The 14,115-nt window shown below is 41.2% G+C and overlaps 1 protein-coding gene across 1 annotated transcript in view; it reads left to right on the forward strand.

Annotated features, from left to right (window-relative positions):
* Positions 1-11,962, forward strand: part of CPO (carboxypeptidase O) — a 268,545-nt gene extending 256,583 nt beyond the window's left edge. The window contains exon 12 of the mRNA XM_040441046.1: positions 11,209-11,962. Within this exon, the coding sequence (XP_040296980.1) occupies positions 11,209-11,477 (269 nt within the window). The 3' untranslated portion in view covers positions 11,478-11,962. The remainder of the gene's footprint in view (positions 1-11,208) is intronic.
* The last annotated feature ends 2,153 nt before the right edge of the window (positions 11,963-14,115 follow it).

Genomic DNA, 14,115 nt, shown 5'->3' on the forward strand with positions numbered 1-14,115 from the left:
TGACTACATCCTTTCACCGCTCCGTGCAAGTATACCACATATCATCGAGTGGTAAGAGTCTCATAGAGACAACTGTATTTGGCAACCATTGACAGGTGGACTTTGTGCCATATTCCAGTATAGGACTACCTATCTCAGGAAATTTTACCATAGAGTGCGGTCTGACCTTTCTTTTATGAATATTTTATGATTTTTATTTTTCATTGAGTGTTTTTATGTATATTGGGCCTTTTTTATCATGTGATATCGTGTATGAATTGAATAAACTTCAATATAGCATTTCTAGTGTTCCACTATCATTCCAGAAGGTGGTGTGCCTGCTGTTTCCTCTTGAAAAAGGTATTTGCCCACCAAAATAGTACCAATCTAACTGTCACCTCATCCCGCAAAACATGAGCCCCTACCTGAGACAATCACCCAAAAAATAAAAAAAACTATGGCTTAGAATATGGAGACACTAAAACATCATTTTTTTTGTTTTAAAAAAGCTGTTATTGTGTAAAACTTACATAAATAAATAAAAAGTATACATATTAGGTATCGACCGGCTCTATAAAAATATCACATGACCTAACCCCTCAGATGAACACTGTAAAAAATAAAAAATAAAAACTGTGCTAAATAAACAATTTTTTGTCACCTTACATCACAAAAAGTGTAATAGCAAGCGATCAAAAAGTCACACGCACCCCAAAATAGTGCCAATAAAACCGTCATCTCATCCCGCAAAAATCTTACCCTACCCAAGGTAATCGCCCAAAAACAGAAAAAATTATGGCTATCAGACTATGGAAACACTAATACATGTTTTTTTTTGCTTCAAAAATGAAATCATTGTGTAAAACTTACATAAATAAAATAAAAAGTATACATATTAGGTATCGCCGCGTCCGTATCGACCGGCTCTATAAAAATATCACATGACCTAACCACTCAGATGAACACTGTAAAAAATAAAAAATAAAAACTGTGCTAAATAAACCATTTTTTGTCACCTTACATCACAAAAAGTGTAATAGCAAGCGATCAAAAAGTCACACGCACCCCAAAATAGTGCCAATAAAACAGTCATCTCATCCCGCAAAAATCTCACCCTACCCAAGGTAATCGCCCAAAAACAGAAAAAATTATGGCTATCAGACTATGGAAACACTAAAACGTTTTTTTTTTGCTTCAAAAATGAAATCATTGTGTAAAACTTACATAAATAAAATAAAAAGTATACATATTAGGTATCGCCGCGTCCGTATCGACCGGCTCTATAAAAATATCACATGACCTAACCACTCAGATGAACACTGTAAAAAATAAAAAATAAAAACTGTGCTAAATAAACCATTTTTTGTCACCTTACATCACAAAAAGTGTAATAGCAAGCGATCAAAAAGTCACACGCACCCCAAAATAGTGCCAATAAAACCGTCATCTCATCCCGCAAAAATATTACCCTACCCAAGGTAATCGCACAAAAACTAAAAAAATTATGGCTCTCAGACTATGGAAACACTAAAACATGATTTTTTTTTTCTTCAAAAATGAAATCATTGTGTAAAAATTACATAAATAAAAAAAGTATACATATTAGGTATCGCCGCGTCCGTGACAACCTGGTCTATAAAAATACCACATGATCTAACCTGTCAGATGAATGTTGTAAATAACAAAAAAAAAAAATGGTGCCAAAACAGCTATTTCTTGTTATCTTGCCTCACAAAAAGTGTAATATAGAGCAACCAAAAATCATATGTACCCTAAACTAGTACCAACAAAACTTCCACCCTATCCCGTAGTTTCTAAAATGGGGTCACTTTTTTGGAGTTTCTACTCTAGGGGTGTATCAGGGGGGCTTCAAATGGGACATGGTGTAAAAGAAAAACAGTCCAGCAAAATCTGCCTTCCAAAAACCGTATGGCATTCCTTTCCTTCTGCGCCCTGCCGTGTGCCCGTACAGCAGTTTACGACCACATATGGGGTGTTTCTGTAAACTACAGAATCAGGGCCATAAATATTGAGATTTGTTTGGCTGTTAATCCTTGCTTTGTTACTGGAAAAAATGGATTAAAATGGAAAATTTGCCCAAAAAATTTAATTCTGAAATTTCATCTCCATTTGCCAATAACTCTTGTGGAGCACCTAAAGGGTTAACGACGTTTGTAAAATCAGTTTTGAATACCTTGAAGGGTGTAGTTTCTTAGATAGGGTCACTTTTATGGAGTTTCTACTCTAGGGGTGCATCAGGGGGGCTTCAATTGGGACATGATGTCAAAAAAAACAGTCCAGCAAATCTGCCTTCCAAAAACCATATGGCATTCCTTTCCTTCTGCGCCCTACCGTGTGCCCATACAGTAGTTTACGACCACATAGGCTGTTAACCCTTGCTTTGTTACTGGAAAAAATGGATTAAAATGGAAAATTTGCCCAAAAATTTAAATTCTGAAATTTCATCTCCATTTGCCAATAACTGTTGTGGAACACCTAAAGGGTTAACGACGTTTGTAAAATCATTTTTAAATACCTTGAGGGGTGTACTTTCTTAGATGGGGTACATTTATGGAGTTTCTACTCTAGGGTTGCATCAGGAGGGCTTCAAATGGAACATGGTTTCAAAAAAACCAGTCCAGCAAAATCTGCCTTCCAAAAACCATATGGCATTCCTTTCCTTCTGCGCCCTGCCGTGTGCCCGTACAGTAGTTTACGACCACATATGGGGTGTTTCTGTAAACTACAGAATCAGGGCCATAAATATTGAGTTTTCTTTGGCTGTTAACCCTTGCTTTGTAAAAGTAAAAAAAAATTAAAATGGAAAATCTGCCAAAAAAGTGAAATTTAGAAATTGTATCTCTATTTTCCATTAATTCTTGTGGAACACCTAAAGGGTTAACAAAGTTTGTAAAATCAGTTTTGAATACCTTGAGGGGTGTAATTTCTTAGATTGGGTCACTTTTATGGAGTTTCTACTCTAGGGTTGCATCAGGGGGGCTTCAAATGGGGCATGGTGTCAAAAAAAAACAATCCAGCAAAACCTGCCTTCCAAAAACCGTATGGCATTCCTTTCCTTCTGCGCCCTGCCATGTGCCCGTACAGCAGTTTACGACCATATATGGGGTGTTTTTGTAAACTAGAGACATAAATATTGTTTGGTTTGGCTGTTAACCCTTGCTTTGTAACTGAAAAAAATTATTAAAATGGAAAATCTGCCAAAAAAGTGAAATTTTGAAATTGTATCTCTATTTTACATTAATTCTTGTGGAACACCTAAAGGGTGTTTCTATTATGTAAGCCTCGCAAAGTGACTTCAGACCTGAACTGGTCCCTAAAAATTGGGTTTTTGAAAGATTTGCTTCTAAACTTCTAAGCCTTGTAACATCCCCAAAAAATAAAATAAAATATCATTCCCAAAATGATCCAAACATGAAGTAGACATATGGGGAATGTAAAGTAATAACTATTTTGGGAGGTATTACTATGTATTATAGAAGTAGAGAAATTGAAACTTGGAAATTTTCAATTTTTTACAAATTTTTGCTAAATTTAGTATTTTTTTATAAATAAATTTTTTTTTTACTTCATTTTACCAGTGTCATGAAGTACAATATGTGACAAAAAAAAACAATCTCAGAATGGCCTGGATAAGTCAAAGTGTTTTAAAGTTATCACCACTTAAAGTGACACTGGTCAGATTTGCAAAAAATGGCTTGGTCCTTAAGGTGAAATAAGGCTGTGTCCTTAAGGAGTTAAGTTGGATGGCTTGGGGGGACCTGTGCACCTAGATCATTATCATAAGGGTGACAAAAAAATTAAAAATTTTGGATGCCAGCTAACTCCTCTCACTTCTTAGGATGGCTGCATAAATATTTTCAGTTTTCTAATTGTCCTAATATTATATTCAATAACCTTTCTATATTGTTTTGTCATGTAAACTCATTTGCATAGACTTGAATATGGAAAAGACATGCAAATAGTGTTTCAGCTGAAAAACAAGGCAGATTCTGCTAATTTGCATGTCTTTCCCATATGCAAGTTTATGCAAATGAGTTCTCATAACAAAACAGTATAGAAAGGTTATTGAATATAATATTAGGACAATTAGAAAACTTACATTTTTTATGCAGCCCTCCTAAGCAGTGAGAGAATATTTAGCTGGCATCCCCAAATATTTTTTTACAATTTTTGTCACCCTAATGATAATGATCTAGGTGCACATGTCCACCCAAGCCATCCAACTTAAACTAAACAACTTTAAGGCTTACTGGCTCTTAGTCAGATGAGAGCTGGTCTTGAATATCTCATAGTGCGCAAGGTTGCCATTGTAAGGACTGTACTTGTCTTATGGATAGGATATTGGTTAGCACCTATCTGGCTTTTGGCATATAGCCTTTGTGTGATTGTCTGTATTATATAGAAAATAAAATTTAATTCATTTTTGCAATCTCAAATTTGCAAATATGTGGCCAAAAATTCACAAAATATTGCAAATTTGAATATTGCCTATGCTGCTCATCACTACTACTTACAAGAGGGAAATTGATTCTTTCTTGGAGGAAAGTAGGGAATTTGGGATCATCGATCAAAAAGTTGTTAAAGCTCTCACTAGTATCTGCCCAAAAACACACTTGTTATATTTATTGCCAAAGGTCCACAAGAACAGAGATTCTCCGCCTGGACATCCGATTGTGTCCTGTACTGACTCCCTGCTGCAACCTTTGGCAATCTATGTTGATCGTTAAAGGTTTTGATAGTTGTTTGAAGGACTGACAATTTTCTTGATAGAATTGACAAGGTTGCTAGCGGACATGTCAGGTACATGTGCACACTGGACATCCAGAGCCTTTATACTAACACTAGACATTAAGCCCGTTACAATAACGGGCGCTAGAACAGTAGTGCATAAACATTAGTAGGAACAGTCTATATTTAATGGCAAGGGAACTGGCTGTGGCTTGTGGCTGAGACTGCTGGCACTGAATGCTGGCTATGGCTGAGACTGCTGACTGCAGCTGGTGGCTGAGACTGCTGGCACTGACTGGTGGCTGTGGCTGAGACTGCGGCTTGTAGCTGAGACTGCTGGCTGTGGCTGGTGGCCGAGACTGGTGGCTGAGACTGCTTGAACTGACTGCTGGCAATGACTGGTGGATGAGACTGGTGTCTGAGACTGATGGCTGTGGCTAAGACTGCTGACTGCAGCTGAGACTGTTCGCACTGACTGGTGGCTGTGGTTGAGACTGCTGGCACTGAGCATTGACTGCTGGCTGCGGCTGGCGGCTGAGACTGCTTGCATTGTGACTGGTGGCTGTAGCTGGTGGCACTGACTGATGGCTGAGACGGTTGGCACTGACTGGTGGCTGAGACTGCTGGCACTGTGACTGGTGGCTGTTGCTGGTGGCACTGACTGATGGCTGAGACGGCTGGCCTGACTGGAGGCTGAGACTGCTGGCACTGTAACTGGTGGCTGGTGGGACTGACTGATGGCTGAGACTGCTGGCACTGACTGCTGACACTGACTGGTGGCTGATACTGCTGGCACTGTGGATGGTGGCGCTGACTGATGGCTGAGACAGCTGGCACTGACTGGTGCTGGTGTGGGCAGCACGGTTGCATGTGGGGCAGCGGTGATTTGGCGGGGCGCTGGTGTGGGTGTCAGTGCCGGAGGCGTGTGGAGCACCGCGTGTTGATTGGTCGGCGCTCTGCGCTTGCGCAGTTCAATTATCGGCACACACGCACAGACACGCAGCCTTAAGCATGCACACAGGGCTTTTATTACTAAGGATACTGACATCTAGTGGTATATTATAGTGTTATATACTGACATCTAGTGGTATAATAAAGTCCTCTGTGCCACCTCCATAGTGATAAAGACCTTTGTGCCCCCTTTATAGTGATAAAGTCAACTGATTGGCGTGTGGGCTGTGCAGGCTGCTTCTGCATCGCTGTATCTAGCTTGTTTCTGTGCATGCCCAGTAGGGTTGTTTCGATACCAATTTTTTTTTCTTTTACGCCGTTCACCACATGGTAAATATTTTGGACATAGCTATATTTAATATGTTTATTTATTTATTGTTTATATATAAAATTGGGAAAGGGGGTGATTTATACTTAATATGTTGGTGTTTGTTTGTCCTATTCACCCTAATAGAGCTCTATGATGGTGAATAGGACTTCACACTCTCCCTGCTGCCCTGTGCATAGTACACACGGCAGCAGGGAGCTTACCATGGTAGCCAGGGCTTCAGTAGCGTCCTGGCTGCCATGGTAACTGATCGGAACCCCATGATTTCACTGCTGGGGCTCCAATCAGAAGCTGCCACTGCCACCAATGACTATAATAATGGGGAAGGGGGGGTTTGGGGGGGCACACTGCGCCACCAATGTTTTTAATACTGGGGTTGGCGGGGAGGGCGCACTGCGCCACCAATGTTTTTAATACTGGGGTTGAGGGGGGGGGCGTACTGTGCCACCAATGTTTTAATACTGGGGTTGGGGATGAGGAGGGTGCACTGTGCCACCAATGTTTTAATACTGGGGTTGGGGATGAGGAGGGTGCACTATCCCACAAATGTTTTTAATACTGGGGTTGGGGGGGGAGGGCGCACTGCGCCACCAATGTTTTTAATACTGGGGTTGGGGGGAGGGCGCACTGTGCCACCAATGTTTTTAATACTGGGGTTGGGGGGGAGGGCGCACTGCGCCACCAATGTTTTTAATACTGGGGTTGAGGGGGAAGTCGCACTGCGCCACCAATTTAGATAACTCACCCATTAATTCAAATACAGGAGGCAGGTGCTGGCTGCAGAAATATATAGCCGCACCCGACCTCTATGAGAGGTAGCTGAGATCCGTAGCAGTTAACCCCTCCGATGCGGCAGGGGTTAACTACCACGGATCGCAGCCACCTCTAGCACATGACAACCTCTTTCTAACAAAACTAAGACCAGCCCTTGTGAGTGCAGCCGGCTCCCAGCAGCAGCTCACCAAGCACAGCACCGTACGTGTTATAGCATTTGTGCTTGGTACTGCAGCTCAGCCCATTCACTTCAATGGGGTTGAGCTGCAAGTAGGCCATGTGACCGATGTACGGTGAAGTAGCAGGACTTAGGAAGAGGCCGCAGCGTTCCCGTAGCTGATCGGCAGGGGTTCTGGGTGTCAGACCGCCGTCAATCTGATATTGATGACCTATCCTGATGATAGGTCATCAATATTAATTACCAGATAACCCCTTTGAGTTAGCTGAAATAGAATAACCCCTTGCAGTTTTACCCATGTCACATGAGGTGGAACTGTGTACATGACAGATAGGCCATGTTTTTTTTACAGCTCCATATCCCTTGCTTGTTTTTACAGTCATAAATAGTGTTGAGTGAAGCGAAGAACTCGAAGCAGAATTTGGTCCGAAGTTTAGGAAAACAAATCCGAATTTCCTCTCGCTTAGTGGTAATGAATCAGGTTTTCTTAAAATGGTGACTGCACATGTTACAAAGTGATACTAAGTGTAGAGGAGACTAGCCTGGGAACGCAAGATCACACAAAATGCCGGGCAGCCAGTCAATCCGCAGATAGCCATCCCCTGTGATGTCAAAGCCCTATAAAACCCCCATCCTGTGTGATCTCCGCCATTGTCCTGTGAGCTGAGCATTGGGAGAGGTGTGGCAAGTGCTCATGTGCTAGGGGTAATGTTGCTGAAAATGATTAACGGAAGAATTCAATACCAATAAGATGGAAGCCTTTATTATTTCACTGCCAGCTTGCCAACCAATACCATCCAGTCTGCACCCCTTAGGGGGACTAGGTCTTAATGATGACTATCCTTATGTTTTGCTGGCTTTTTACTTCCTAGAAAAGTCAGCAAGATGCAGAGAGAGGAGCACCTGTAGGGCAGGAGAGCGCTGGGGTTGGAGAATTGGGTATGCCAGCATATTGTGCCTCACTAATCCAGCCAAACCCAGTTCTTCACCGCAGCATGGCTGCTCCATGTGGCCATTCCATAAGGCAGATTGGCCTGGGTATACCTGATGTACAGCGATTTGTGACAAATTAATTGGTAACTAATCTAATTTCTTGGGGAACTTCAGCGAAGCAGCTGAATTGAGTTTTTAAAAACTTCACTCATCTCTAGTCATAAAGATAAATTATAAATTTTTAGCTACATGTAGATGCCACTTTTCCTACTCTCTGCTTGCTATCTGTGTTCACTGACTCGGACCATACCCAGTTCAACAACTAAAGGCTCCTTTACTCTATTAGTACTCAACTCTATGGTTACTTAACCTTAGTGCTCAGTGATGTACCGTAACTGTAGGTAGTTAATGCTCAGTGACATAAAAGTACATCACAGTGATGGCATGGGTTCAGGAGCTGGCATCCTGCTCTTTCTGCTGGTATTGGATATATAACTCCAATCCTGGCAGTTTAAAGCCTCAGATGCCACTGTCAATAGCAACCACAGCATCTGAGCGATCAAACAGTACCCCACTAACACAATCACAAGGTGAAGACTAGTTGTTATGGCAGCCAGAGGCCTTCTGAAGACCCCCACTTCAAGCCATGTTCCAGACCTGTAATACACCCTGCCTCTAGACTGTTGGTAAAGATACCTGTATACTGTAATAAAAAGTTATGGCTTTTGAAATGCTGAGATGAAAAAAACTGAAAAAAAATAAATAACTGTAACTTTAAAGGTCTTGTCTGGCATAGGAGCTGACAACCCCAATGGTTGAAACCTGTAGCAAATTGACAAAACAAACAAACACCTGTCCACAGTCCCACCATGCTGCTGCCCCATTTCTGGCAGCTTCCAATCCCCTATTGGAAGAGGCTTGGTTCTCTGACCGATGCAGCCAATCATTGGTATTAGTGGTCTCATGCAGTAGAACAGCACATCATGGCTAGTGACCTGCCATTCCATTGAAGAATAGATTAGAGTATTAAAATATATATTCTTTATTGGTATACATTAAAAGCCAGTTGACATAAACAAAATATGCTATACATCATTGACTCATGTCTATATGTCATCCAAAGAGCTGAAAAAAGGCACAATAACCACCACCTATTTTGGGTGGTACAGCATAACTGTATACCCTACCACTAGCAACTGTATACCCTACCACTGGAGACTGTAAACAGCAATATAGGAGTGGGGTATATTACAGACTAGGAAAACAATTGCAACAATACAGAGTTAACAATAAAGCCCTTGATCACACTGAGGTATAAGTGCAAATAATACCATAAGTTACAAGCTTTGCATCATACATCTTTGTGGATCCCAAATTCTTTCCATGTATCCCTCCTCGAGCCTCTCAAGCTCAATTGTTATTCTAGAGCCCTAGCTCCAGATACTGAGCTCTCTTTATTGGTTCAGATTTTGAGCTTGAAGTTAAGGGAACTCTTGATGTTAAAAGATCCAGGGATGAATTTTGGTCCTGAGGTGAGATTCTGGAAACTTGTGGAGAACATCAATAATCCCAATCACATTCGTAAAATCATTCACAGCCTTAGGCCTCATGCACACGACCATTGTTGTGTTCCATTCCACAAAATGGGGTTCCGTTGTTCCGTGATCAGTTTCCGTTTTTGTTTCCGTGTGTCTTCCTTTATTTTTGGAGGACCAGCAGACATAAAGGAAGGTAAAAAAAAGTCTAAGGCCTCATGCACACAACTGTTGTTTGCTTCCGCGTCCGTTCCGCCGATTTTAGCGTTTCAGGTGCGGACCCATTCATTTCTATGTAGCCGTTGAAAATGCGGATAGTGCACCGTTTGCCATCCGCGTCCGTGATCCGTGGTTCCAGTCCGTCAAAAAAATATAACCTGTCCTATTCTTGTCCGTGGAAAACGGTTCGCGGACCCACATTCAAGTCAATGGGACCGCTAATAAACGCGGAGGCACACAAGATTGTCATCCGCGTCCGTTTTATTCCTATCATTTGCATGGCAAACCAGTCTTAGACTTTTTTTACCTTCCTTTATGTCTGGTGGTCCTCCAAAAATAAAGGAAGACATACGGAAACAAAAACGGAAACGGATCACGGAACAACGGAACCCCATTTTGCGAACGGAACACAACAACGGTCGTGTGCATGAGGCCTTAGGCCTCATGCACACGACCGTTGTTTGTGTGCATCCACGGCCGTTGTTTCGTTTTCCATTTTTTTTTCACGGACCCATTGACTTTCAATGGGTCCGTGGAAAAATCGGAAAATGCACCGTTTGGCTTCCGCGTCCGTGATCCGTTTTTCCAGTCCGTGAAAAAAATATGACCTGTCCTATTTTTTTCACGGACAACGGTTCACGGACCCATTCAAGTCAATGGGTCCATGAAAAATCACGGATGCACACAAGATAGTCATCCGCGTCCGTGATCCGTGTCCGTGATCCGTGTCCGTTTTTCCTAAAAATTTTCAATGCAAACTTGACTTAGTCTTTTTTTTCACTTTTCATGTCCGTGGATCCTCCAAAAATCAAGGAAGATCCACGGAAGAAAAAACGGTCACGGATCACAGAGCAACGGAAATCCGTTTTGCGGACCGCAAAAAAAAACGGTCGTGTGCATGAGGCCTTAACAAGAGAAGTGGTCCGCTATGCACGTGGCCACAGACAAGATTCAGTGTTTCATATTTAGCTCTGCTTTTTGTGCTACACTACTACTTACCTGACAACACCCGGTGTGGAAACGAAACAGTCCTTAACTCTTTCAGGACTGAATTCTATGGCTGTTTCTAATCCCTTTGTCATTGCTCTTTGCCTGAGCAAATAAATAGGTATGTTAGTTTCTGTAGTGCTTGGATTGACTTTGAACTTTTGAAACTACTAGCATTATTGTATTACAGGAATTCTGCCAGCACTGACCTTTTCCTTGATTGACTGCAACTTACATCTACTAAATCGGGGTTATAAAATAGGTATATTGTGAAAATGCCTTTTGTGAAGGCTGCAAGTAAACTCTATGACTATGTGAAGCAGTTCATTGCCGTGGTCCCACCCACCACGGGCCTCTTCTGTTCAGGTTGGAAAAACCTGGGACATTTTGCTCTTTATTATGAAGCATCATCTTTTCAATGTACACCATTGTTCAACAAAAGAACTTGCCTTAGATCTTGATAAAAAAAAATTATATTCATACATTCCAATTTAGCAGTTCCAATTTCCTATCATTATTTCAATTTTGATTCTGTTTTAAAAATAAAAAACTAATTTGTTCTAATTATTTTTCAGATGAAGCCTCCGGGACAAGTCAAGATTGGGTTCATGATCTTGGAATTGAGTTTTCTTACACTATAGAGTTAAGAGACAATGGTACTTACCAATTTGTATTGCCAGAAGACCAAATTCAACCTACATGTGAAGAAACCATGGCTGGTGTGATGACAATTATTGAGTATGTAAATGACAAAAATTTCCCAAACCAGGCATCAACAAGCTGTGGGAACCTTTATCTATACGCTCTTCTTTCAACATTCTTAACAATTGTACTATTGAGATAAATGATGGGCACGGCAGATATGTAAAACAAGCCAAAAAACAAAATACAGAAGCCACTTCAATTTTAATTTAAAGTAAATATCCAGCCAAAATCTGGAGCTTTCAATCCAGCACAATATATTTTCCTACTAAGGTTACTTATACAACAGGTCTTTTACCCCTTTTTTTCAACAGATAGAAATAGGGATTGTAACACTTAAAATGAACTGCTAGTGTTTGTTTTAAAGTAGAACTACCGATGATCAAAATAACAACACTATGCCACATGATATAAAATATGAATTATTTTTTATTAATTACTCATGCCAAATATATCAAAAATTCACATAACTGTGAGAGAAGAGACATAACTCCATGCAAATCAGTGCTACTACCATGTTACTAAGGCTACTTTCACACTCGCATTTGGTGCGGATTCGTCATAAATATGCACCGATAATACAACCGCATGCATCCATTCAGAACGGATCCGTTTTTGTATTATCTTTAACATTGACAAAACGGATCCATCTTGAACACCACTGAAAGTCAATGGGGGATGGATTCGTTTTCTATTGTGCCAGATTGTGTTAGTGAAAACGGATCTGTCCCCACCATTGACTTACATTCTGTGTCAGGACGGATCCATTTGCCTCCGCATCATCAGGCGGACACCAAAAATCTGCAAGCAGCGTTTTGGTGTAACGGAGGCAAACTGATGCATTCTGAGCGGATCCTTATCCATTCAGAACGCATTAGGGCAAAACTGATCCGTTTTGGACCGCTTGTGAGAGCCCTGAACAGATCTCACAAACGGACCCAGAAATGCTAGGGTGAAAGTAGCCTAATACAAAAACACAATACAAAAGAATATTGTGGGCTGCATGAGAATAACACCTATCTGGGTAACAAAGGTGACTCCATTAGGAAACTATTACACTTAAAAAACTGCAAATTTGCAGACATGACAAGTACAGTATAATATACAGACCAAAAGTAGTGCACTGGCTACCCTGATGTATGTTTCACTTTTGCTATCTTCGTTGGTCCCTGAGTTTCAATTTTGCAACCAGTACTTCTGATATCCAGATAAAGCTGACGTCCAGTTTTCATTACTCAGAAAGAAAGAAAAAAAAGCCTAATTTAAAACCTAACTTTTATTTATCCTAATAATAATAATGTTCTTTATTACAATATAATAAAAAATCTGGGTATTGTCTGCTATTATAATTGCAAATAGCAGACAGCGTACAGCTCCGTGCCACCATCAGAGTACGGTACTTTGTATTGGCTTTATTATGCTCCAGATGGGCCTCTGAATGGATTAATCCCTGCACATTGACTCCTGGTGAGATATGGTTTCAGAAGCGCATAGGATCATTTAATTTTGGGGACAGCTAGTTATCAGAGAGAGTAAGGCTGGTTTCACACGGGCGTTGCGGGAAAAGATGCGGGTGCGTTGCGGGAACATGTGCGAGTGCAAAACATTGTAATGCGTTTTGCACGCGTATGAGAAAAATCGCCATGTTTGGTACCCAAACCCGAACTTCTTCACAGAAGTTCGGGCTTGGGATCGGTGTTCTGTAGATTGTATTATTTTCCCTTATAACATGGTTATAAGGGAAAATAATAGCATTCCTAATACAGAATGCATAGTACAATAGGGCTGGAGGGGTTAAATAAAAATTTTTTTTTTATTTAACTCAACTTAATCCACTTGTTCGCGCAGCCCGGTTTCTCTTCTGACTTCTTCTTTGAGGAATAGGACCTTTGATGACGTCACTGCGCTCATCACATGGTCCATCACATGATCTTTTACCATGGTGATGGATCATGTGATGGACCATGTGATGAGCACAGTGACGTCATCAAAGGTCCTTTTCCTGTGCACAGCAAAGATGAAGACAGAAGAGAAGCCGGGCTGCGCGAACAAGTGGATTAAGATGAGTTAAATTATTATTATTTTTTTAACCCCACCAGCCCTATTGTACTATGTATTCTGTATTAAGAATGCTATTATTTTCCCTTATAACATGTTATAAGGGAAAATAATAAAGATCAGGTCCCCATCCCGATCGTCTCCTAGCAACCGTGCGTGAAAATCGCACCGCATCCACTTTTCACGCAGCCCTATACACTTCTATGGGGCCTGCGTTGTTGAAAAATGCAGAATATAGAACATGCTGTTATTTTCACGCAACGCACAAGTGATGCGTGAAAATTAATGCTCGTGTGCACAGCCCCATAGAAATGAATGGATCCGGATTCAGTGAGGGTGCAATGCGTTCACCTCATGCATCGCACCCGTGTGGAAATCTCGCCCGTGTGAAAGAGGCCTAAGGGTTAGACAGTTACTATCCCACCTAATGGGTTGTGGATGCATACCCACTACACTGTCTTATCCCTAGTCTAATAGCTGCCTTGTAATAGATACAGTGTACCCTGCACAAAGACTCATTTGCAGGAGCACACTGCCATACTCTTAACCATTAAAGGGGTTGTCTAACTTCAATAAGTGGCATTTATGATGTAGAGAAAGTTAATACAAGCCACTTACTACTGTTTTGTGATTGTCCGTATTGCTTCCTTTGCTGGCTGGATTCATTTTTCTATCACATTATACACTGCTCGTTTCCATGGTTACAGACCACCCTGCAATCC

This window comes from Bufo bufo, chromosome 7 (assembly GCF_905171765.1).
Source record: "Bufo bufo chromosome 7, aBufBuf1.1, whole genome shotgun sequence".
Classification (NCBI taxonomy): domain Eukaryota; kingdom Metazoa; phylum Chordata; class Amphibia; order Anura; family Bufonidae; genus Bufo; species Bufo bufo.